The sequence below is a fragment of the Heliangelus exortis genome, chromosome 4 (genome assembly GCF_036169615.1).
Source record: "Heliangelus exortis chromosome 4, bHelExo1.hap1, whole genome shotgun sequence".
NCBI classification, from domain to species: domain Eukaryota; kingdom Metazoa; phylum Chordata; class Aves; order Apodiformes; family Trochilidae; genus Heliangelus; species Heliangelus exortis.
Genome location: NC_092425.1, coordinates 39904475 through 39929995, shown reverse-complemented (window position 1 = coordinate 39929995; position 25521 = coordinate 39904475). Strand labels below are relative to the sequence as shown.

Below are 25521 nucleotides of genomic sequence, written 5' to 3'. Positions count from 1 at the left end.
GCTGTTATGGGCCAGACAGGGCCACAGAGTGAGCTTTCAATTAATTGCCTTTTTCAGAAGGAAAATTTGTAGATGGCTTGAAATACTTGTTTCTTGAGAAGAGGCCAAAATTAGTAAAATAAGCTACTACTTCCTTATGCATATCTAAACTGGGGATTGTGCAGAATTCACTCATTCTACTCTTCTGCCATTTTGTTCTCCTTCCCTGTTCTTTGAGAAACCTCAGAAATTTACATACAAGTTCAGAAATGTCCTTTGGTCCTTACAAAAAAAAATTAGCATTTCTGGCATCAGAAGCAAAAACAAAAAAACCCTTGAAACCTCTCTAAGTTTTGCCAGTAAAAGTGGAGTAAAATAGAGGCTTTTAATTTCTTCCATTTTTTCTTTTTAATGTAGGTAAATTAGTGGCTCCATTTCATGTGAGCCATTGGTCAGTCACCAATGCTTTGGATCCTTGATATGGTACAAAAGATGGAAGGTAAAACTTTAGGGTCTTAATCTTGGTGTTTGGCCTCCAAGCTGTGGCAAGGTACCTGAATACCTAGAAGTGAGGGAATTAATATTGTATGCAAACAAAACACCATATAAAATAGTGTTTTATGCTGACTGGTTCTCCAGATCTTGAGCTTTGAGTCAGATTTGTCTCATGGCCATAGGTCACAGTTCCAAATAAGCAGTTTAAATAAAAAAGTCAAGACTAAAAATTGTATAAAAATTGAGGAAGTGAATAAATAAGAAGGGGACAAAATCCTGCAGAAGTCTTTGCTTTGTTGAGCCTCAGTAGCTGCTACTCCAGCTGGCAGCCACGAAAAAGTTCTGGTGCCAGAATGGGACTTGCTAAAGAAAAGAAGGTCTTGAAAATTCCTGTAAAGAGGAGTTTTTTACCACCAATGGCAGTGCCAATTGCCAAAAAGAAGGTGGACTGTGGGGGCCAGACCTTGAACCCGGGGCAGGTGCTCCCCATTCCCACCGGGGTCATCGATTCCCCATGAATTGTCTCAGCCTCTCTTCCTCTGAACATCCAAAGGAGGCAACTGGGCTGGTGAAGGGACTGGAGCACAGATCCTATGAGGAGAGGCTGAGGGAGCTGGGGGTGTTGAGGCTGGAGAAGAGGAGGCTCAGGGGAGACCTCATCACTCTCTCCAACTCCCTGAAAGGAGGTTGGAGCCAGGGGGGGGTTGGGCTCTTTTCCCAGGCAACTCTCAGCAAGACAAGAGGGCACAAGAGGTCTCAAGTTGTGCCAGGGGAGGTTTAGGTTGGACATGAGAAAGAATTTCTTTATGGAGAGGGTGCTCAGCCATTGGAATGGGCTGCCCAGGGAAGGGGTGGATTCTCCATCCCTGGAGATATTTCCAAAGAGCCTGGATGTGGCACTCAGTGCCATGGGCTGGGAACTGCAGTGGGAGTGGATCAAGGGTTGGACTTGATGATCTCTGAGGTCCCTTCCAACCCAGCCAGTTCTACGATTCTATGACCTCCCTGGGCTTGGCATCTCCTCGGCTTTCCAGCCAGCCCCGAGCGCTCAGCGGAGCTTTGCTGACCCCTGCAACCTGGGCAGAGAGGATCAACCCCTTGTGCCCGCCGCAGCAGGGACACGGCCACCCCGAGGAATAAATTCATCCCTTTATCCCAGTCTCCACCTCAGCAGTTTGCTGAGTGTAAGGCAAGAACCCCCCCCTGCCCCTCCAAGCCCCCGGGCAGCCCGGGGTGGGGGAGGTTCGGGGGAGAAGCGGGCGGCCCCGCTCCGCCCCTGGGGGCCGGGCCAGCCCAGGGCTCCCCGGGGAAAGCGGGACCGTGGGTTCGCAGCACCCGGTTGTCAGCCTGGGAGATGGAGAAAGCCGCTGGTTCCCCCGCGGTGGGAAGCAGCTACCCGCAAAAAAACGCCGAGATCCTCAGCAGCCAGTACGGCATCAACCTTTTCCTAGCCGGCTTGCTTCTCACCTTCGCCTGGGCTGTGCATGCTGTGGGCATCAGCAAGAGCCACCTGCTCTCCTACCTCATCACGCTGATGCTCATCCAGGTGCTGTGGATGCTCTGGTACCTCTGCAGGAGCTGCACGCAGAGGAGGCTGATTCAGGAGAAGGACACCCACGCCGGAGCCCGCTGGCTGAAATGTAAGTGCTGGCTGGTGGCATACGGGGTACATTCGTGCATCCCCCCCCATCTCTGCTGCTACTTTGTTACCCTCTCCATCCCTCCCGGGAGGCGTCCTGCTGTTTGTCAACTTACAGCACATGCAGTGCACTCTAAAGTAAATATATGCATAAGCTGAACATACTAGGAGGTTGTATGGGAAAGCTGTTTGCTGAACAGTCTTACTTCCCAACCTACCATTTACACTGCTGAAAGACCCAGCACTTTTTCTTCTTCTACCAGGTTTGGCAACACTTGAAAACTGCTATATACTAATGGAAGTTTTGTTGATTTTGTGTAACTCTCTTGGAGGAGCTATCACTCTTTTCCAGGCAGTACCATTAGCCTATTACCAGTCAGAAGGGCTATAATGCATTCTGTACTAACCTATATCAGAGATTTCAATGTATATGTGTGCAGTGATGCCTTAAAAACATCTGGAGTTAGAAGAGGACGAAATCCCTGGCCAGATCAGTTTGTAGATGTGTGCATTAAATGTCTGAGCTAGGGAGCTAAAGGTAGTGTTAGATTGTTGGAAAAAAAGTTTGCCAGGCTAGTGGTGGGATGTGATGGCCCGTGTCTGCAGAGCCCAGTGCCTGCTGGAGTGAGGTTATGAAGGTTTATTGAGAAAAAGTGGTTGGAGAGCACATCACAGGGTCCTTAGGACAGGAATGCTGTTTCTGGATCCCAAGAAAAGCAACAACCCACAGCAGCACTGTGTAGAGTGAGAGGCAAGCCCAGTTTTAGTGACCTCCAGTCTCAGCTCTGTAAAGGAGAGATTGGGAAGTCAGTATGTTAAGTGGAGGGCTGTAAGACAACTTTTCCCTAAAATATGTCTATCCTGTTGGCAGTTAGTTAATTAACACAACAGCTAATGAAATACAATTTGGAGAAGTAAGGTTGTGTTGCAGAAGTTTATTTTGTTCTCAGTCTCAGTGCTTGGGAGTCTCTTTTTTGCAACTGTTAACAATTGTGCTGCTTGCTCAGGGAAAGCCTTTTTATTTTATTTTTTAATATCTAATATAAAGTTGTGGTCTTTAGACTCTTTCCTGAAATGTATGGTGCTCAGGTGCTAACTTCTCAATTGTTCTCCTTGATTATTTGCTGCTTTCCAGAAAGAATATTCAGCTCTCAGGCTGTCCTGGTTTGGGCCAGGATAAAGGTGATTTTCTGTCTTGGACTTTTGCTTTCAGCTAAGTTTTTTGCAAGTAGCTGCATGTGCTGAAATTAGCAGCAGGTTTCTCAGACAGTGTCTGCTTCTGGGACTGATAACACTCGATGTTTATAGTTATGTCTGGAGAATGCTATGCAGAACCAAGGCCACTGCTGGGTTCTGAGGAACATCTTGTGCTCTGGAAAGAGACAAGGAGTAAAGGAGTCACACCTGCAACCCTCCTTTAGGGAGGAGTGGACAAGATAAATGACCAAAATTGACCAAATAGAGTATCCCATCCCATATGCATCATATTCGGTATAAATGTGAGGGTCAAACCTCTTCTGCCCTCTTCCTTCCACCTTTGTCTGTCCCTGTTTGCTTCAGCATCCTGGGAGGATTCCATCCATTTATCTGCCTGTGCTCCTGATCCATTCCAGCCTGGATCTGTGTGTTCCTGCCTTCAGATCCCAGGATTCCAGCCTGGACTTTCCCAGGGCTGCCCTGCAGCCTTGGGAGTGATGTGAGAGTTATTGGGGGAAAAGGGGGAGTAATGTGGTATTGTTTTCCTGTATATTTGTATATATTTGGTAATTTTTCCTTTTTATCATTACTGTTTCATTTAAGCTGTGTAGTTTAGTCTCAGAACCATAAGTCTCTCTACCTTATTCTCTCTCCTTTCTTTATCAGGGATGGGGATTAACATAGAGCATCTGGCATTCAGTTAATTGCCAGCCCAGTGTTAAACCATGACACGGGCATTTTTCATTTAATAAATTTAAAATTTAATAAGTTTTTCATTTATTAGCTTATGTGGCTCACAACCTCCTGAAATTCTTTAATGCAAAGCTGAATTTGAGCCTATTTTGGGCCGAGCTATGCTTTTGTTACTTAGAGGGCAGCTTTCTCCTCCTAAGTATGGAATAAATACTGCTTAACATGGGTAAGTACAGCAGGACCCCCTGCCCTTTTTCTTTTGGCACAGCTTTCACTGCATTTCATTTGTCCTACAGGATGTAAGGAGTCACAGAAACTCAGAAATAAGAAACCAGAATGAACTACTGGGTTACCTTATCCATTTCTTTCACCAGCACAGGATGGTTCTTTGTCCTGGCTTCTCAAGTGGTGTGGCTTCCACTGCTTCTCTTGGATGTCTAAGCTGCAATTCAACAAATTCATCCCTAGGGAAAGACCTACACTTTCCTCCTATTCTTAAGAGTTTCTTGTGGTTAAAACAAGCCTGTGTGAGTCCTTTATCCCCTGGTGGTGAAAAAAACAACCTTATTTGAGCTAAGGAAAAACACAGCTGGCAGTCCCTCTGCCAAGATCCCCCCTTGCCCTCCTCTGCATCAGTGGTTTTGTCAGAGAAATCTTTTATCTGACAGACTAGAAGTCCAAAAAAGAAGAAGGGAGAACAAATTTTCATCAAGTTTTCCACAGAAAGCTCTCTGCAATTTTTGCCTAGCTCTATCAGCTGCTTTTGAAGAATACCTCCTTGCTCTAATCGTTACAGAAAATGTCTGTGTATTAACCGGTATCACATGAGTATAGTTTCATTATATATTTCATTATATATATATTATTATATATATTATTATTATATTATATATATTATTCATTATACATATAAGTATATTACTATATATGAGTATATTATGTATAATATATAATATATACAATAATAATATATAATAGTAATATATACTACAATATAGATATTATATACTCATATATATGAGTATATATTATTATACTCATATATATTATATATATATGAGTATATATGAGTATATTATACTCATATATATATGTATGAGTATATTATATATATATATGAGTATATTTTCATTCCCATTATTCTCCCAACTCTAAATATTATTGTAGTGAAAGTGGTGCCTACTTAGAGCATTTTACTATGGCAAATGTCAGAAGAGAATGACTTAAAAACTTCCTGTAGCTGAGTCCTTGCACCCAGTTCACAGCACTAGAAGGACATCTGGCTGGCAAGAATTGCTCACAGAAAAGTTCCCTTGAGCATTTTTCCACCTCTGTAAACCCCAGAGCTCTGCTGTCTGCTCACTGTATGATAAACCAAGAACCCTTTTTATGGTCTGAATGTGGGAAAAATTTGAGGGAGAGATTTTTCTTGAATAGGGTTCAATTATCCCCACCCAAACAGCCACAGGGAAGTTTAGGAAGTCCTTTCCTTGACTTATTCCTAACCTTATTTCCCTGGGTACACTCTCTTGTCTCTGAACACTATTTGGAAGCTCAGCCTGAGACAAAGAACTCAGAACAAAATCAGTTGGCTCACAAATGGTTTTATTTTATTGCTTTGTCCAGCAGCACAGCTTCTGTTTGAGGCACAGACAAAAAGTCAACTTGCAGAGCCCTTGGTAGGCTTCAATGTTTGTATTTTCCCTACTTGTAGTAAATTGTCTCTTATTTTAAACCAAGCAATACCTACATTTAGAGTGGAATTTTCACCATTGAACCTCTGTAACTTTCTTCTTCTCTATGGTTAAACCAGCACTGACCAATACCAAACCCCCTGTTCTTGATTTCCCAAGATACACAAGTTTCAACGACCAGTTTAAAAAAATGCTGATTTTAAAAAAAATAAATTCAATGCCCAATAGCAATTATTTCAGATTTCTTTAAAATAGAGGTGCCTTGCCCTTCCCTCTTCACATTTCTTCTGGTTAAGTCCCTTGTGATCTATTCTGCTGAGACACTCTCATGAGTAATGGAAGCAAGGATGTAGATCATTATTTTACATTATTTTACATAATTATTTTACATTATAAGATACATTCCCAGCCATTTTACTCTGACATTACTCCTTCACTAAAGCAGTTGCTCAGGGCTTGATCCTGCACCATGAATTGATTGGAAAATTACCTTTCTAGTGTCACAAGTGGGGAAGGAAATCTTTCTAAAATGCTCTGCAAAGGCAACATAGGTGTAACAATTCACTGTAGAATTATTGTGGAAGATTTTATTAATTTTTTCTTTCAGAAGATAGCATTTTCTTTCTTAGTGAGACACAATACTCAACGAGTTATCTTTGACATCTTTCATAGAGTGAAGCAGTCTGGGTTTCCTGCTTGGTTTCTAAATAAACTGTGAATCACAGAATCAATCCTAGAATAATTTAGGTAAGAAGGGACCTCTGGAGGCCACGTAGTCCAGCACCTTGCTCAGAGCAAGTCCATTTCTCTCAAGTAAAGTTATTTCAGAAGAATTAATTACCCTGATTTATTTTAGAATAATTCAAGTTCTTTAAATAAGGAGGGGAATTTATCACTCAGTCTCAAGAGTAGCCTAGAATTTTGCATTTTGTGGTGCCACTTAACTCTTACACCTAATGAAAATGGCACATTTAGATGTGGGCTGCAGTCCTCTCACATGTGTTAGAAAGAATACAAATTAGCTGATATAATAAGCATAAATTTAAATATGTAGGTTTATACACATCCATGAAGTACTGAGTGAAGTTTTAGATTTTTAAATATAAGGTTGTGGGGAGTCTGGGGAGAAATTACTCTCCATCAGTAATGTGACTTTGATTTAATTATATATATGTGTGTGTATATATACATATATAAAGTAATATACAGTATTTTGTAGTATATAGTCTATATATTATATTTACATGGTTATATTTATTCTATTTTTATTGACTTTTAAAGCATCAATGCAATAATAAAATTACATAGTTTTAATTAATGCAAGTTTTGTAAGGAATTTATTATTAATTAAACCACTAAATTAGCATTATAATTTATTAACACTAGTCAAGCAGAACAGGTGGTATTTATTAAAAATTAGGTTGTGGGCCTTTATAAAAGATAAACATTCATCAAAGTCTTTTCTAGTGATGCTATTTCCTCCACAGGGAATTGCAAAGAAAGTTTCAGGTACTGCTGCTGATCTCTTAAAGTCCTGCAGGGATTTTTATCTAGTTTAAACCCACACTCCATTCAGTGAAAACCTGTTTGAATAGAAGCCTGGAGAGGGAAAAAAAAAAAAGTCAAAAAACAAGGCAAATGAAGACTTTAACTTTTAGTTCAGTAATTTTTATTTCCAGTTGTACAAACCCAATGATTAATGATACACATTGTGCTACCCTGTGGCTTTCCAGAATAAGTTTGTAACAAACTTTTACACTCCTGAAAGGGAAAAAAAACCCCAAACAAGTGGAAAGTACTTCAGGATATGAAACATATTTTTAGAGAAACGTATCAGGGGTTTGTGGCTGTGTGAAAATAATGGGATATTGAGGGGAAATCTTTGGTTGGAGCTTTGGTCCAAGCGTAACCTCCTGAGGCTGGGGCAGGGCATACCAAGGATTGTGTTACTTCCCACTGTCAGGCTCTTGGGCCAGGAGACTGTAAGATGATTGTTCAGCTCCCTGGAACTCTATAGTTTGCTGTGGGGCTGTATAGAGCCTTAATTCATGCCCTGTATGGCTGCTTCAGTGCCCCCGTTACTTGAGAGGCTGCCCTTGCACAGACCTGGGAGCCATCTGCAAGGTGCTGAGGGTCCCCAGCTCTGGGCTGGCTCCTCTGCACTCCCCCTGGGCAGAGGCTTCCACAAATTAGAAGCAATTATTACACTGAACCAACCATCTCCATCAACATCACTCTAATTCTGTTTCCCTAAAAAAGAACACAGGTATCAATAGATTTTTATTTCCCTAAACAGATTTTAGCATATTGGTCCAGATTGTCTCTAGTACCTGTGCATTGATGTTTTCCAATATATATATATATTTTTTTTTTTTTTAGGTGGGATTACATTATTTGCAGTGATCACTTTGATTCTGGACTCCTTTAAAATTGGATATTATATTGACTTTGCACAGTGCTTATCACCCACAGAAGGCATTTTTCCTGTTACACATGCTGTGCACACCATCTTACAGGTAAAAAAAATCACTGCTTATGCTATAACTGTATTTCTTACCCCACAAAAAACCCCTTTTATTTTCTCATCAGCAAAGAATTTCACACTAATTTAATTCCTAAGCATTTCACAGGGTAATTTTGAGCAAAAATAGTCAGACTTGAGTCAAATGTTCCAGCTGCTTGTTTATTGTATGGTTTTGGGTTTACATTGTCTGATGGTTTTCCATAGCTGATTGTTTATCATGTGAATTCAGCTGAGGTCCTGTCAGCAGTTTTGTAGGAAAAAAGGAAAGAAAAACCCACTCAGCTTAGAAACTCGGTCATAACCAGGCTATTTAATGCACTTTCCAATATTAAGTTATTCAGAAAGAAAAGAAACATTTTCCCAGCAGTTGTGGTTGCATGTCTATAAGCATTTGAACAGCCTAAATTTTCTGTAACAAAAAACCCCACAACAAAACAAACAAACAAAAAAAAAAAACCCAAAACCAAACCACTGAAATTTAAGCAGTAACTCTGACTTCTCCTTTCCTTTTCTCTGAGACTGAAATTCTGGTTTTGTTGTAGTAGTCTTAATTTCACATTCTTGTGAAGCTCTCCACTCTCCATGTCTTGCAATTTCTTTGCTTTACACCTGAAAAACAAACAAAGGAAATTAAGCCTTTTTTTTTTCCCAGCTGATCTTCTTGTAGCATATTTCATTGCATCCACTGACCCTGAGCTGAAAAGGTTTCCCACTATGCACTTCAGAGTGTGGAAGAAAGTGTGTAACAACACTGAACAAAGGGTACAGGAATTCTAATTTAAATTTCACATCACCCAGTGTCACTCAATCTGTCACCCACTTAGCTTAAAAGAATGAAACCTAGAATGTGAGCCTGAGCAATCAAAGAAATTAAAAAGTAATTTACCAGATGCCTGAGACGACTCTTCCTCCAATCACAGGATGAAATTGCAGCAGACAGCATCCCTAATTATGTGCTGTCTCAAAACTGAAGGATTTGTTTTCTACAGCATCTTTGTCAGATTCTATTGTATTTTACTCTAACAAGGCATCATAGAACCATAGAATTGGCTGGGTTGGAAGGGACCTCAGAGCTCATCAAGTCCAACCCTTGATCCACTCCCGCTGCAGTTCCCAGCCCATGGCACTGAGTGCCACATCCAGGCTCTTTTGAAATATCTCCAGGGATGGAGAATCCACCCCTTCCCTGGGCAGCCCATTCCAATGGCTGATCACCCTCTCTGGAAAGAAATTCTTTCTCATGTCCAACCTAAACCTCCCCTGGCACAACTTGAGACCTCTTGTGCCCTCTTGTCTTGCTGAGAGTTGCCTGGGAAAAGAGCCCAACCCCCCCCTGGCTCCAACCTCCTTTCAGGGAGTTGGAGAGAGTGATGAGGTCTCCCCTGAGCCTCCTCTTCTCCAGCCTCAACACCCCCAGCTCCCTCAGCCCTTCCTCACAGGACTTGTGCTGGATCCCTTCCCAGCCTCCTTGCTCTTCTCTGGACCTGCTCCAGCACCTCAATCTCCTTCCTGAGCTGAGGGGCCCAGAACTGGACACAGGACTCAAGCTGTGGCCTCCCCAGGGCTGAGCACAGGGGCAGAATCATCCTGCTATGTTCCACTAAATTAACAAATATAACCATGCTGCAGACACACAAGCAATGAACTAACACATCTCTGCCCTTTTAGAGTCCCTCTCCAGCCTTCCTGCAGCCCCTTCAGACACTGGAAGGTCACTGTTAGGTCTCTCTGGAACCTTTTTTTCTCCAGGCTGAACACCCCCAGCTTCTTCAGCCTTTTTTCACAGGAGAGGTGTTCCAGCTCCCTGATAATTTTCATATCCCTCCTCTGGACCTGCTCCATCAGGTCCATGTCCTTCCTTGGAGCTGGATGCAGCACTCCAGGCGAGGTCTTAGCAGAGCACAGCAAAGTGGAGATGGAGTTGGATGCACTTTCCTTTTCTGAGTGTCACCCATGCTCATTAATGACATTTCTCTGTATTCCTTTCCTTCAGGTGTACTTTCTTTGGTGTCATGCAAAGGATATTATCCAGTCTTTCAAAACACTTGAAAGGTAAGTTAGATCTGATCCCCACCTGGAATGCTACCAGGTATAGGACTGCACAGTGCTTTAACACTGGAGAGTTGGGCTGATCCCAGCGGGATGAGGTTCAACAAGGCCAAGTGCCGGGTCCTGCACTTTGGCCACAACAACCCCATGGGGAGCTCCAGGCTGGGCACAGAGTGGCAGAAAGGGAGCTGGGAGTCTGGATTGCCAGGAAGCTGAAGAGGAGCCAGCAGTGTGCCCAGGTGGCCAAGAAGGCCAATGGCATCCTGGGCTGGCTCAGGAACAGCGTGGCCAGCAGGTCCAGGGAAGGGATTCTGCCCCTGTGCTCAGCCCTGGGGAGGCCACAGCTTGAGTCCTGTGTCCAGTTCTGGGCCCCTCAGCTCAGGAAGGAGATTGAGGTGCTGGAGCAGGTCCAGAGAAGAGCAAGGAGGCTGGGAAGGGATCCAGCACAAGTCCTGTGAGGAAGGGCTGAGGGAGCTGGGGGTGTTGAGGCTGGAGAAGAGGAGGCTCAGGGGAGACCTCATCACTCTCTCCAACTCCCTGAAAGGAGGTTGGAGCCAGGGGGGGGTTGGGCTCTTTTCCCAGGCAACTCTCAGCAAGACAAGAGGGCACAAGAGGTCTCAAGTTGTGCCAGGGGAGGTTTAGGTTGGACGTGAGAAAGAATTTCTTTCCAGAGAGGGTGATCAGACACTGGAATGGGCTGCCCAGGGAAGGGGTGGATTCTCCATCCCTGGAGATATTTCAAAAGAGCCTGGATGTGGCACTCAGTGCCATGGGCTGGGAACTGCAGCGGGAGTGGATCAAGGGTTGGACTTGATGATCTCTGAGGTCCCTTCCAACCCAGCCCATTCTATGTTTCTATGATTCTATGAACACCTCCAATTTTACTGGATGAGGGACACTGAAAGTTAAGTTGGATTCTCCTCTTGATTGTGCTAATACAAAAAAGAAGTAGCTCCATTTACTCAAGTGAGGGGATAATCACATAGTCTGGACTGATTATATTTTTAATATAATTATATATTTTATTCTGTGATTACATTTGACATTTATATTGTAAATGTAAAATAATTTTATATTATGTATTATTTGTATTACATATTTATATTATTCATATTATATATTATTATATATATTTATATATTATTTATATTATAAATGTAAACTGTGCTTCTATTTTATACTATACAGCAGTCACAGAATAAGTATATTATTTATTATCTTGAGGGAGGGAAATGGGTAACATATGACACCACGGTGTCACCTGCTTTTTTTTTCAGAGGAAGGAAACATCATGTATGTGTCTTAGGGCTATGCAGTATATTGTGTTTTCTTTATTTAACTACTGAAAAGGAATTTGCATCAGCAACCTGCAGTCAGTGCAGCATACCTGGGCTATTTATTATTGATTTTTATGGAAGGCACCTTTTGGGACTAGATGCACTGGGAAATCCAACCTCCCTGGTAGTACTCCATATACCCAGATCAGTAAAATCTATGGATACCTCTGACACCAGAGCTTGGTTCTCACAGTGTAAGTGATGTGTCCTCTGAGCAGCTGAATAGAGACATTTCTTACAGAACTGAGGATTAAACCTTTGAGGCAGCAGAGCCAGTTCTGATGTAGTTTTGGTTCTGGGAGAACGTGGATTTCTGTAGGACATCTGTATGCAGAATGCAAATAAACAAACGTGGTAACTTTTAAAATCCTTGTCTGAAATTATCAATCAGCTGGCTGGTTTCTATAGGAATTAAAACCAATCTACTCAGAAATGTAATTTATGTTTATATTTTGTTTTGTTCTCTTGGGTAAGTGTTCAGGCCTCATGCCAGTGAGGAGGGAGATCACAGCAGGCTTTGCAGTGTCAGCTGCTGAAATCAGCTCTGTTGATAAATGGAATTTTAAAAAACCCCCTAAGTGCAAGTCTGTCAGTGAGAAGAGTGCAGTAATGAACTCTTTCTTGGTGAAGGAACATTTCTAGACTTGGTGTCAGTATAAAAAAACACCAGGCTTGGCAGAAACCAGCCTCAATAACCCTTGGAGACTTCCCCTCACTGTGCCAGCAGTCTGAGTGGGATAAAGCCCCTCCGTTGGCTTCAGCTCTGTCCAGAAGACAAAAATTCATGGTTGAGAAGTTAGGGAAGGTGGTGGCATCTCTCTGAAGAAAGATCAGTACAGTGAGCAAGCAGGAGCACCTCATTGTTTCATACAAACCAATGATCCCTATTCAGGCTGTTCAGTCATTGTCATTAACATGAAGCTTGTCCAACCCAAGGAGTAACAACCAGAAAGTATATCAAATACCAGCAGCATGTTATTAATGGTTTAATATATTAAGTCACTGTGATTCTATAAAATTTTGGGAATCTATCATTCATTGTGCTTCACTGAGAAACATCTAGAAAGAGATTGGTTATGATTTCCTTTTCTTACACTGACAACTAAATATTGCCAGGTAGCATGCCTACAGAAAGTAAATCCACTTTATTTAACATATATGGAGGTGTGCAGATTCCTGCAATAATTACTTTATTTTCTAGGTTTGGAGTTATCCATTCTGTGTTCACAAATTTACTCCTGTGGACAAATGGGGTGTTAACTGAGTCAAAGCACCAACTGAATGAACATAAGGAAAGACTTATCACCCTGGGATTTGGGAACATAACAATAGGTAAGTGGAAAGGTTTGGTTCCATTTTGGAATTCCTGCTCTAACATGCTCATACAAAATACAAACTCATTGTAGGATGGAGCTGGGTTGTCCATGACTATGTCAGTAGGATGATCCCTGGGGTAAGAAGCTGATAGATGATTCAGGTCTTAACTAAAAAGTTATATGATCATTATCATATATGTGGTTCAGACAGTAGTTTTCTTTTACTGATCTCCCCTTTGGATGAGGTCCAGAAGAAAAATGATTTCCAGAAGTTCCAGACAAACAGATTTACAAAAAAACCCAACAATTTATTTGAGGAATAAAATCACTGAGGAAGCCCTTTATTAGTAAATCATAGAAATAAATTGAAGATAGTGTTAAAAGCTGAGTTTTCTACTTTGTGAGCTATTCAGAGCAAATCAAGCATGGATAATCCTGCAGATCTTCCCAGGAAAGTGGCTACACGTGCCACATGGCCCTGTGGGATCCAGTGGAATGGCTCAGATTTATAAGGGTATCCATTAGTGCTGCTTTATGGAGCAAGGATTTTGCTCTGGGTGGTTTTTCTTTTGTAATGAATCATTTTCTCCATCACTAAGATGCTGCAAGTTGCAGTGAGCAAATCTTGAGTATAACTGCTGGGGGTGCCTCCTGCTTTCAGATGCCACTGAAGCTCAGCAAAATTAGAAGTGCTTATTTTTGCAGAGAAAATACAAGTTCTCAGCAGCTATAAGTAAGTTTCTTCCCATAAAAATTTACTGTTGCACCCAATAGTTTTTGATTGTTCACAATATCTATAAAATGAAAAATGGTAGGCATTTTTTATAAATCCTACCAAAGTTCACATGTAAGTGAAAAAGACAAGTTTAAAATCTGTAAAAGAGTATTTTCAGTATAACTGTATCTAAAATTATGCCCACATCTATTTGCAAGTGTTGCCTTTTAGATGTAGCAAAGGAAACTCTCCAGTTCCCATTAATATTTAGGTTGCTGAATTAATAGGTCAAAGATTTTGTAATCATGGTGCATTAGTAGAGAGCTGGCAAATCACAAGTTAGTGGCTCTTTTTGGTAGTTCCACTTGTTAAAAAGAAGCACTTTCCTTACATTATTTCCTATTATTATCCTACTAGAATTGTTACAGAATTAGGAATAGTCAGAAAATAACTTTTGAAACAAAGGGGAGTGAAGTAGTGATCAGGGAATCCACAGGACAAGTTTATCAGTAACATCCAGTCTGCTCCAAAAGCAATTATTTTTCATCTCTTAGAAGTGTGTGCTTGAAACAAAACAATCCCAACTTTCTCCTCTCCTCTTCTCTTCTAAAATTATAGAAAAAAAAAAAGAAAAAGAGTCAGGCACAAATCTAAGACCTGAAAATGTTATCTTCAGCACATATGTTTATATATTTATAAACAAACACACTGTGAAAATAAGGTTTGGGGTTTTTTTGTAGTTTTATGTTTTATTGGTTGCATGTTTTGTTATTTGTTTTTTTCTGCCACTGTGGAAATTTATGGTTTCTGAAGTTAATCTCTGAGGCTATAAATCCACAATACCTATATTTATTTTACAATTATGAGCAATCATTTGTTGAGAAGCTTTAGGGATTTCCAGGCAATTGCACAGCAGAGAGAGAATGTTTTCATAGGTTCCTCTCAGAAGGAAAAAAAAGGATTTTTAATTTTTTTTTTTAACCTTAACGCTATCCTGGGGCATTGAGTGAAAATATCTATGGTTTACTTCACATCTTTCTGAGACAAACACATTTTTAATAAATTAGTTCTGATACTAGAAAATGCATGAGTGTAAAGAGTAGAACTGAGTCTTTTCCTTGTTAAGCTTCCTCTTGATCTGACCCCCAGATCCCTGGGCTTCTCTGAGAGCCCTCTGAGCTGAGGGGCTGAGGACTCAAAGGGTCTGGATTTTATTTTTTTTTTTCCAGGCCCTTTGGGGTCTGGATTTTTCATGTATTTCTACCAAGACCCTGCTGAAGTTTGGTGTGATTTAGTGCAGCCTTTGACCATGATGTTGATTATCACTCAGTGTCTAATTAGTGGTCAGAGGTCATACTCACTGTGTGTGCAAAAGCTTTGTTAGGTTAATGACTGCAGTGACAGGTCCTTTCCTTAGGTGGCTGAGTGGCACAATGTGTCATTTGATGGAAATTATTTTTAAAAATTATTTTGTTTATTACATTTAATTGAGAAAATATTGTAATGCACATAGCACATTTCTCCTTCAGTTTTAGATGACCATGCTCCTCAATGCAACTGCACAACAACAACTCTCTGCTCAATATTCTCCCAAGGGATATATTACCTCTACCCCTTTAACATCGAGTACCACATCCTGGCATCCACCATGCTCTATGTCCTGTGGAAGAACATTGGCCGCCAAATCGAGCACCATCAGCAACACAAAACCCCATTCAAGTTCCAGGGCATAACTGTTGGGATGATTTTGGGGCTGACTGTGTTAACCAGCACCATAGCCATAGTTGTTGTCTATTTAATCCAGATTGGACGTTCCAAAATCAAAAGCGAGTCGGCGCTGACCATGTTTTACCTGCACGCTATCTTTGTCTTGGCTCTCATGTGTACAGCTGGGATCGTGGGGCTCCTGATCTATAGGCTGGAAGACAGATCCTTGGATAATTCAAAAAATCCTGCTCGAAAACTTGATGGAGAGCTGCTGGTGGGCACAGCTGCAGGGTCCTGGATCCTCTCCTGGGGCTCGATCCTCGCCATTATCTGCGCGCAGGCTCATCCAGCGTACACGTGGTATAACCTGCCCTACTCTGTCCTGGTGATTATTGAGAAATATATTCAGAACCTCTTTATCATCGAATCCATCCACCGTGAGCAGGAGAAGGGGAATGATGATATTAAAACCCTTCGGATTGTGAGCATATCTCGGGGGAGCACTTTATCCCTCAGCCCCTTGTACAAAGAGATTTACAACGGCAGAGCCGCTTGTGACAACGGGGAAGTCCCCTGCCTGGTGAGGGGCAGTGTCTGTGGGAGAGAAAATGATGCTGGTGGTGGGGGCAAAGAAGAAACGAGTCAGGAGAAGAGTTCAGTCATGCATTCAGGCTCAGATTTTTCATTTTACAGCAGAAACTCAGCTACCAACAGCAAGAGGAGGATTCTGAAGAACATCGCTGCGTTTTTATTCCTCTGCAACCTTTCGGTAAGACATTTGGAACATAATTCACAAGATAATACCCAAAAGCTTCCCAACCTTTCAAGCCTGATAAATGCATTCAAATTACATGGTTCTATAGTTTGTAGCAAGTCAATTTTACTTCTTCTGGAAGAATAAGTGAATGTGCCTTCAGGCAACAGAGTTTATTTAAAGATGGAGCCTGGGAGCTGAGGCTTTGTTTTAGGCACAGCACCAAAACTCATCAGAGGTGGGAGCTGAGGTTTGGATATTAGGAAAAATTTCTTTTACTGAAAGAGTGGTGAAGCACTGGAATGGGCTGCCCAGGGAGGTAGTGGAGTCACCATCCCTGGAGGTGTTAAAGATGTGGCTCTTCAGGAGATGGTTTAGTGGGTGTAGTTGGATTACAGTTGGATTTGATGATCCTTTCCAAGGAGGTTCCAAGAAGCTCTTGAAGGTCTTTTCCAACCTTAATGATTCTGTGACATCCTCTTCCACCAGTGTGCCCCAGCAGTAACAGGAAGGGTTTTCTGAAACCAGTTTGCAGTTGTGTGGGGTCCCAGTCATTAAGGGCTCACCTGGGTGATGATTAATCTTGGCTTTGTGTTCTTTCCTTGCAGCTGTGGATCCCACCAGCATTTGGGTGCCGCCCGGAATATGACAATGGGCTGGAAGAAATAGTTTTTGGCTTTGAACCCTGGATAATTGTTGTGAACCTTGCAATGCCTTTTTCTATTTTCTATCGGATGCATTCAGCTGCCTCACTCTTTGAGGTCAATTATAAAACATAGATCCTGGGCTGTCCCTTGGTGAATTGAATAATTAATTAAATAACAGTTGAATGAAGGGATGAACAAATGAGTGAATATAGCAACAGCTGCTCAATAAGTAGAAGATTTGATTTTTTTGTTCTTTGAAGGGACCGTAGTAATATTGTTTTTTATTATTATTTTTTCTTCAACATAATTTGTTACATATGTGGTGTTACTGTGTAGGTACATTTTACAGAATGATATTAGTGCTAAGATGATTAACACCACATAGTACAGCTAATTCGACCTCATTAGAGGTTGTTTTAGTCATCTGGGATTTGTCCACTGTCTAGAAGAGGGAAAAATCCCAGGAACAGCTAAACTGAGTAATTTCTCCTGAGTCACAGAGATATTATGAACACTCCAGCTATATTTTTGTAGTAAAACCTGAAAACATTTGCTATTTAGCTGGGTTGTGGGAATCATTTTAAACTTCCTGAATACTGATAGAAAAATCAACTTAGAATTATTTTTTAATTAATTGTATACCAGGAAATCCAGGTAAATAGCATTTATGGTTTGGTATCATGGTGTATATAATAACTTCATCTGATAAAATAGATTTCTGTTAGTGCATCCCCCTTCTCTTGTATTTACTGTATGGCAGAACTGAGAAATAAAGTTAATCCTTTCACTTAATTCTTTATTCAAACATCCTTGAAATGTTTTAAGAGAGAAAATTAGACTTACAGCTCATATATATATGTTCTGTTGGTATATATGGTATATATATGGTATGTATTCCCTGTACAGTTTTTTATGAGCTGATAATTTCTTTGTAATTCAGTCTCCTGGCTGGATGATAATCATTATCTCTTCATACAGGGATGCTGCAACGTGTAGCTGATCCCTGGGAATCTGGAGGGCTCTTGGCTGAGAATTTTACAAGCACAGTTTCCAAGCTGTTAGAACTTAAATCCCTGGATATTTAGTTGCCTGGATTCTCACAGAAAGCAGCAAAATGCCTGCATATTCTTAGAATTTGGACCTTTATGACTGAAAGACTGGAGCAAAATACTAACAGGGAGCAGCAGCCCAATTCTTGGACAACCCTTGCTAAGTAACCAGTCACCTAACCCTGAGCCTGGTGGGTCAAGGGCTGCGAAAATTCTGGCCCTGGCAACCACAGCTGGTACCACCAGCTGCCTGGAGCTGTCCTGTTTCTGCAGAGGAAAGATTTGCTGTTGGCACAGGTGGTTTCAGCTGTTTTGGTGGCTGTCTCGCATCAGAACAAAAATTGTGACTTTGCACCACTAGGTGGCAAGCACAGACCATCAGATACAGCACCTTGGAGCTGCTGCTCACAGCCATCACCTCCCTGGTTATTTCAAACCCCAGATGGGGTAAAGCAGCTTTCATCTCAAGTCTCAGGCTGGAGAAGATGACCCGTCGCTGAGGCTGAGCAGGAGAGCAGCAGTTCCTGCAAAGCAAGCTCAGATTTGGAGTGGTTTTGAAGAGTCAGCACCCAGTCACAGTGCTGGAATCCCTGCCCTTCTCTAGGGCCACTTGCCATGATCTTCTGTCAGCCTTCTAGTGTTTCTTACACAGGAAAATTTTCTGTCTTTCCTCTTGGACAGAGGAGCTTTGTCTTCTCTTCCTCCAGGCAGGTATCAGCTCTAACCACTTAGTTGCCTCTCCAACTTGTTTCATGTTAAGTGAGTAGAACCATTCAGATAAGCACAGAAAGCTTTAATCTTCCTCCCAAAGAACCTTTTGGGCCAACTCTTCAGCTAATTCAGGTATCAGAAAAAATTCATTTCACGAGGCAAGCCCACAAATTCCACTTCATCTTTTCAGCCCTTATGAAGATGCCCAGAGGAAGCCAGGGTTTTTATTTTATTTCCCCCACCTTCTGTGGAATGGCTCCCACATTATTCTTCAGCTGGAACTGGGGCCCTTTAGCTGAGTGTTCAGCCAAAGTAAAGTAAGTAAAACCTAAACCCAAGAAGGGGCCACGTGCTCTGTCACAAAGAGTCAAAAAGAAATAACATCCTTATTTAGTTAGGTTTCATCTCCAATTATTTAGCCAGTTCTGTTTCTTGATGTTGCTGTTGGAAAAATTCCATTTGTCTGCTATATCAAATTGATTCTGAGTGCTGAAATTGAAGTTTATTCAGGAAAGTGAATTAAGGCAGCACTTTGGAAGGGAGGCAAATGCTTCAAACATGCTCTGAGTTGCATGGATAAAACCCCACTGACTTAAATGGTTCTATTTTAGGAAACCAGGGACCAGGTTTGGGTCTGAGAGGCTTAAGAGGTTTTCACAACAGGACTTAGAAAATGTTGGTTCATACAGGTGCAGAGTATTTTATGGGAGCAGGGTAGTTTAACTTCTCTTGAAGTCCATGAGAAGTCATGAGGTTCTGATCATTTTAGAAACACAGATGTTTAAGAAACATGGATTTTTGGACCAGGAACAATTATCAGGTTATCTAATGCAGTGTGACCTCTGACTCTCTGCTCAGTGCTGACCTTTCTCAAGCATCTGCTTTCAAACTTTTCTTTTTTCTTTCTATTTTTTTTTTCTCTAGCATATATCAACAATGCCAATTTATCACAGGTTTTAAAACATAAAAACTAGCATGCAGTTGCCCTATTTCTGCCTGCCTACCTACTCAAGCATGTGAGAGGAGGCAGGAGAGCTGGATTACCCAGGAGAGAGGTCTGACAGCTGCTCCTTGGTCCTGAGGTGCCTCTACAGGACAGTTTGACAACTTTGAGATCTCTAGGGGATGTCCTTGAGACCAATTTAATATTGCTTAAAAAAGAAATAATTTTGTAAAATGGGATTTCCTTGGACAGCTCCAAAATGCCCTTGATATGTAAAGGATTCTGAGTTTTTCCTGGATATTCTTAATCAGAAAGCTCTTCTCTGGTGTACATCATACCCTTTCCTCCCTTTGTCCCTAGATAATTTTATGTATGCAATCATTATTCCTGGGTGTTATTTACACTCATACATATACAGGAATACAAGCTGCTAAAAGATTCCTACAGTACTCAAACTTTTTGCTGAAGATTCAAACTTGCATGACCATAGATTTTTCCAAGTGTTTTTTTAGTTTCAGTGACACTAAGATGGAAGAATGTGGGTGTCACACTCAAGTCTTTTTAAAGGAATATCACAATATTCCCTCATATTTCTTTTAAATAATATTTCCCTCATATTTCATTTACTTTGCATTTCCTCTTAATCCCTTTAAAAGTGCCCACAAGGGGTCTGCAGACTTTATCAGTGCAGAGAAGTAGATGTCTCCAGAGAAAAGCAGATTGCTTAAGTAATTTAAATAATGCTTCTTCCCACAGGTGAGGGAATTTAAGGTTCTTATGAGGATAAATAGTTCATTTTCTGGTAGTTAACACCACTCCTTCCCTTGTAGGGCTGGGATGGCCCTGGTGGAGTTTCAGCAAGGCAGTCAGAAAGCAGCCTGGCAAACCCAACTTGGATTTTATTTTTGTGACCTGACAGTATGGAAACTTCAGGTTGAATGGAGGTAGGAATAGCCACACATGGTGATGTACAAATACTCTTGAATTATTCATTTCTGGGTGCTGAAAAATGAGTCTGACCTTATTTTCTCTGAAGTATTATCCAAAACCGAACGCTGGTTAAATTGCACCTAAAATCCGTGAAATAAGAACCATCCCTAAATGTCAAGATTTTGAGATACACATTAATTTTTTCAATTTTTCTTTCTCCCTCTGATTAGAGATGCTATATGTACAGCTGGTTCATTGGATCACTTATTCCCTGGCAACTCTTGCTCCCAAGTATTTGGCCTCATTCTCTGCATGCATGAATAAAATGAGATCTGGATTCAAACAGAACTGAAGCAGCTGCAATTGGTACTTGGAACCTTAAAAAAACAAGGTCAGCTCTGTTAGTTTTAAAGAATTAATTTGATCTTGAAGCTGATAGTGGGATAACTCACTGTAATGTGCACAGTCAATGGTCAGGGTTTGTTCTTTTTATATTAGGAGGTGTGTTATGTCCCATAGTATTCTTTTGACTGAGATTTACAGCAAAACTTTCACTGCCACTGTGCTAGCCCTAAGAATCAGCTGAGTTTCAGTCCTATAAATGTGTCCTTTGGGAAAATCTATAGCAACACATTTTCAAATTCTTGCCAGAAGCAAAGGGGCCACAATTCAGGCCAAAGAATCAAAATATCAAAGACAGATGCAGGGGGTGAAAATTTGTGAAAGAACAGGGATAGCAGGAAAACCAGTGACTCTCTTTCACTTGCAACAAACACAATTTATTATCTTTACACAACATTTTCTCTTTAAAACATGCAAAAGCAGTTTGTGAAAAGCACACACAGCACCATTAATTCCAGGCAAATCCCTCAATGTTTCAATCAAAGCAGAATGAAGAACAGGTCCTGTCCACACGACCAGGATTATGAATGATACTGTAACTTCTTTATTCTAATTTTTCTGCAATGAAATATTTACCAGGTGTAACTGAAGATCAGAATGCTTAAAAAAACCACCCAGACACAACTCATAACACATCTGGGGCTGAATCTACACATGGTGGTTGATTCAGACTCGAGTCCATCATCTTCTCAGTGTAGAGATTTTGCCTCTAGTAGCCCTTTTGTCTTCTTAAGTCTCCTTTTCCTAACAGACCAAAAAGTCTACACACTAGTGCCTGCTTTTATTATGAAAATCACTCTTTGATTGCCCCAAGGATTTGGTTTTCCTGTTCATTTTGTGGAAGACAATCTCACGCTAAGGTAACAGACAAGGGAAAATCCTAAGTTAAATGATGCTGATTGCAATTGTTTCAATTAATAGTATTAACTGGAAAAGCCTGTAATTTAAACATCTAATATAAAATTCATAGGTCCTGGTGATAGGCAGTGGGTTAGAGAAACAGAGAAATCAGAACACTGAAAAGAAATCTGCTTTCAGATTACCCCATAGGCCAAACTGTTATCCTATTGAAGCCAGAGACAGAATTACAGAGGCTTCTTTGGGAATTAAGCCCACCTGATTTATAGTCCCAGTTTGGTAGTATAGCTGAGAAGAGACAAAATAAATATCTTGGAAATGTTCAGTCTTAGAAAGCTGCAATTTTCAGGCTTTTTTCATCTTGATAATTTTCTCAGGACAGATGTTCACCTAGGATGTAGCCATGCACACCCAGAGAGTATGAATAATGTACCCAAGTTGTACCATTCTATAAATCAGAGGATTTGTCCTTTATTTTCTCTATCTTGCTTCAAATGTCACTGATATTTAGTAGTTTTTAATCACATGATTATATTAAAAATATATTAAAAATAACAATACTGAATACTATTGTGTGGTGTTTAGGGACATAGTTTAGTGGTGGGTTTGGCAGTGTTAGTCTAACAGTTGGACCTGAAAGGTCTTTTCCAATCAAGTGATCCTATGAATATCCAAAGAAATTATCCTATGAACATTCCCAAATAAAAGATACTATTTTTTAAGAGAAAAGCTACAAAATGAACTGCAAGAGTCCACCAGAAAATCACATCCACAAAGTTCCTATTGCTTTTGCTTTTTGTCTTGGCAAGCACTCATCTTTTATCACTGGCTTAGCTGAAGTCAGGCTCAGTATGAATAACAAAACAAAAAGAAAAAAAAGGAAAAAAAAAAAAAAAGAAGAAGAAGAAAAATTAACAATCAAAAAGAGGAAAATTTGTGGAAATCTTTTCTGGTCCCACCAACTACTTCATGATTTCACTCAGAGAGTGATAAACAACTGATGTAGGAACCTTATCACACTCATTACAGAACAAAAAGCAACTGAGATACTGGGAGGACTGTTCATTCTGGTACAGATGGATAATTAATACTATCCATCACAGTCCCAAGTTGACATGAACTTTAATAGAATTTAAGGCCAGATAACTGTAACCATGTGAGATGCCTCTTCCCCCAGTGCACACCACAGAATGCTGGTTAGTACCAGAAATGGATTCAGCCTTGGCTTTCAGCCTGCAGAGGATGACAAATCTCTTACACCCAAAACCAATTGCCTCAGCCATTTATCATCCTCGTGGTTAAAAATGGGCACCTTGGCTCTACCCCCATTTCTCCTAAATTCAGTTCCTAGCAGTTTTTAGAAAACTTCCAATCTCACCTGGAAGATTAAAAGCAATCTTTTCTCAGATAACTTTTCCCTCCCTAAGACCTTGTCAAGGGTTTCTCACCCTCCCAGTGCCTTCTGTCTTTCCCAGACTTTTCCTGCACTTCTTTTCTGGATCATTTTCCAGTTGCTCATATTTATTTTCATTTGAACCATGAACAACAGGACCTGACATAATCTGCAAGGTTGTTTTTTTTTCTTTTTCTGCTGAATAAGGTGATGATACCAGTTCTCTCCCTGCCTTCCTCAATATTTTTGCCTGGGTACACACTCCTGCCTCTGCCCATCCCCGTGTACTCAAGCATTTCAGCTTCAGGGAGTAAAACTGCTGGACCTTAAGCATACATTCAACCATGCTGCTAAATATAGCTCCACTTGAGCATATTTCAGTGGTTAAGCACATGTCCAGTTGCTTCACTAAATTGGCCTCATGTACAGTGACTTCCATCTTCCTCCATCTCCACCTCGACCTCCTCTTGCCTGTTTTGGGATCCTAACCACACTGGGAGTTTGTTGGTGGGATGCTTTTCCAGCCTAAACCTCAATGGTACATCTGTGTCTATATATCTTAGCTTCCTTTTGGTGTTAATTTGAAGCATCCCTTTGATGAGAGAATCTGTGCTTTCTCTGAGCATTGCCTGCTTTTAAATAAATATCATTTGGCAGAAGAGTGAGTCTGTATTTTGAAATGGAAATAGAATATGCAGCAATGAAGAGAAAGAGCTAATAAAAAAATACATTTCTAAAATCGGGAACTGCAAAGGTTTTTATTTCCCCCCCCCTCAGAACCATTGCAATAGCAGTTAAATTCCATTACTTCCAATCTGCCAGCTGTGAGAGAGAAGAGCAATTTTAACAGGTGAATACAGAAAAGAAAAATGAGACAAAGCTCTGAAGGAAAAGCACAAAAGCCATTACAAAGATGATTTCAGGCTGAAAAGCCACCCCAAATCTCTCAGCAAGTGACAGCTGTGGTTTTAATGGACTGTTCTTAAAATGAGATTTATATTCAAACTGCCTACAGAAAGCAATAAAATAAAATAAAATAGGATGTTAATAACTTATAAATGTTAAAGGCTTTTATCCCAGGCTCACAGAATGTTTAAGGCAATGGATGGAATACTAGAACATACCATGAACATCTTCATTACCTGATTGCTGCTCTGGGCTGGTGTTGCTGGGAATGATCTGGTACAAGAGCAAAGCAAAGAAATTGTCCTCCTGCCCACTCCTCCTGCTCCACCTCTTCCCTACTCACTGGAGTCTTTCAACGTGTCTCCTGTGTCACCCCATTATAAACCAATATTTTTTTCTAGTGCCACTGAAAATAATCCTGTGCATTCCTGTGACTTGAAAGAAAGTTTTGAGGGAGCATGAGAAATATTGGATCAATGTTGAAGACTGTATCACCAGTGCACTTATAGGTCCAGGTGTGTCTTTGGCTGATGAAACTTCCTCCAGCTCAAAGAGAGGTCTTTTTCCATAGGTATCTCTGGTGAGAAAAATCAGTTGATACCAGATGAAATTCAAGAACATTTTCTAAAGATTAAATAGGTGGGAGAAGATATCCCGCTCTTTAAATTCATAGAATGTCAGGTTGGAAAGGACCCCAAGGATCACCTGGTCCAACCCTTCTAATATTATTGTTTATCTGAGATGTCTCAGCACCCCATCAAGATGAGATTTAAAACTTTCCAAAGAGGGGGAATCCACCACTTCACCTGGGAGACCATTCCAATGTCTGACTGGCCTCAGAGTGAAAAATTTTCCTCTTGTGACCAAGTAGACAACTTGTGCCCATTGCCCCTTGTCCTGTCCAGGTGACTCTTTGTAAATAGGGAGTTTCCATCTTCTTTGTAGCCCCCTTTAAGTACTGGCACATCATCATAAGGTCTCCTCTAAGCCTTCTCTTCTCAAGGCTGAACAAACCCAGTTTTCTCACAGCCTCTGCATTATGCAGGATCCAGTCAGCCAAATAAAACACTTGGAGGATAAATGAGATACTTGGAAACTCCCCTCTACTCCGTGCCTGCCTATTGCAGGAGCTAGTGTAGAGAGCATAGTAAAATGTCATTTTTCAGATGTCTGGCAAGTGAGCTGGGACAATTTTTATTTTGATGGGTTAAGGCATCTTTCCCATCTGCTTACACCTCCTCCCTGCCTGTCTCCACTGCACCCAGCAGAGCTGGCAGGGGATCACACACAGCAGATCCACTGCTCCCAGCCCTGGTTCTGATTTACACCAATCCACCAGCGTGTGCTGGGTGCTGCTGAGGTGTGGTCAGGCAAAGGTATTGTTGGGCTCCTATTATCATCAAGCAGATGATACATAAATGCTTAATTAAATAGGTGATGAATACTGACTGCATGTAAATACAGACATAGAATTGGCTCATAGAATGGTTTGGGTTGGAAGGGACCTCAAAGCTCATCCAGTTCCAAGGCAGGACAGGATGGGGATTGCTCCAATCCCCATCCAACCTGGACTTGGACACTGC

The 25521-nt window shown here is 41.0% G+C and overlaps 1 protein-coding gene across 1 annotated transcript; it reads left to right on the top strand.

Annotated features, from left to right (window-relative positions):
* The first annotated feature begins 1715 nt into the window (after positions 1-1715).
* OTOP1 (otopetrin 1) lies at positions 1716-17538 on the top strand. Its single transcript, XM_071744280.1, has 6 exons — positions 1716-2114; positions 8077-8213; positions 10215-10273; positions 12809-12939; positions 15168-16114; positions 16708-17538. Exons 1-6 carry the CDS (start codon positions 1829-1831, stop codon positions 16876-16878), a joined length of 1731 nt encoding a protein of 576 aa, XP_071600381.1. The 5' UTR covers positions 1716-1828; the 3' UTR covers positions 16879-17538.
* The last annotated feature ends 7983 nt before the right edge of the window (positions 17539-25521 follow it).

What these genes read in the sequence shown, in the direction of transcription:
- OTOP1 (XM_071744280.1), top strand. Translation starts at nt 1,829, where the DNA reads ATGGAGAAAGCCGCTGGTTCCCCCGCGGTGGGAAGCAGCTACCCGCAA. An exon ending in CTGTGCACACCATCTTACAG is followed by an intron (nt 8,214 to 10,214) that starts GTAAAAAAAATC and finishes CCTTTCCTTCAG; the next exon opens with GTGTACTTTCTTTGGTGTCA. An exon ending in TATTCCTCTGCAACCTTTCG is followed by an intron (nt 16,115 to 16,707) that starts GTAAGACATTTG and finishes CTTTCCTTGCAG; the next exon opens with CTGTGGATCCCACCAGCATT.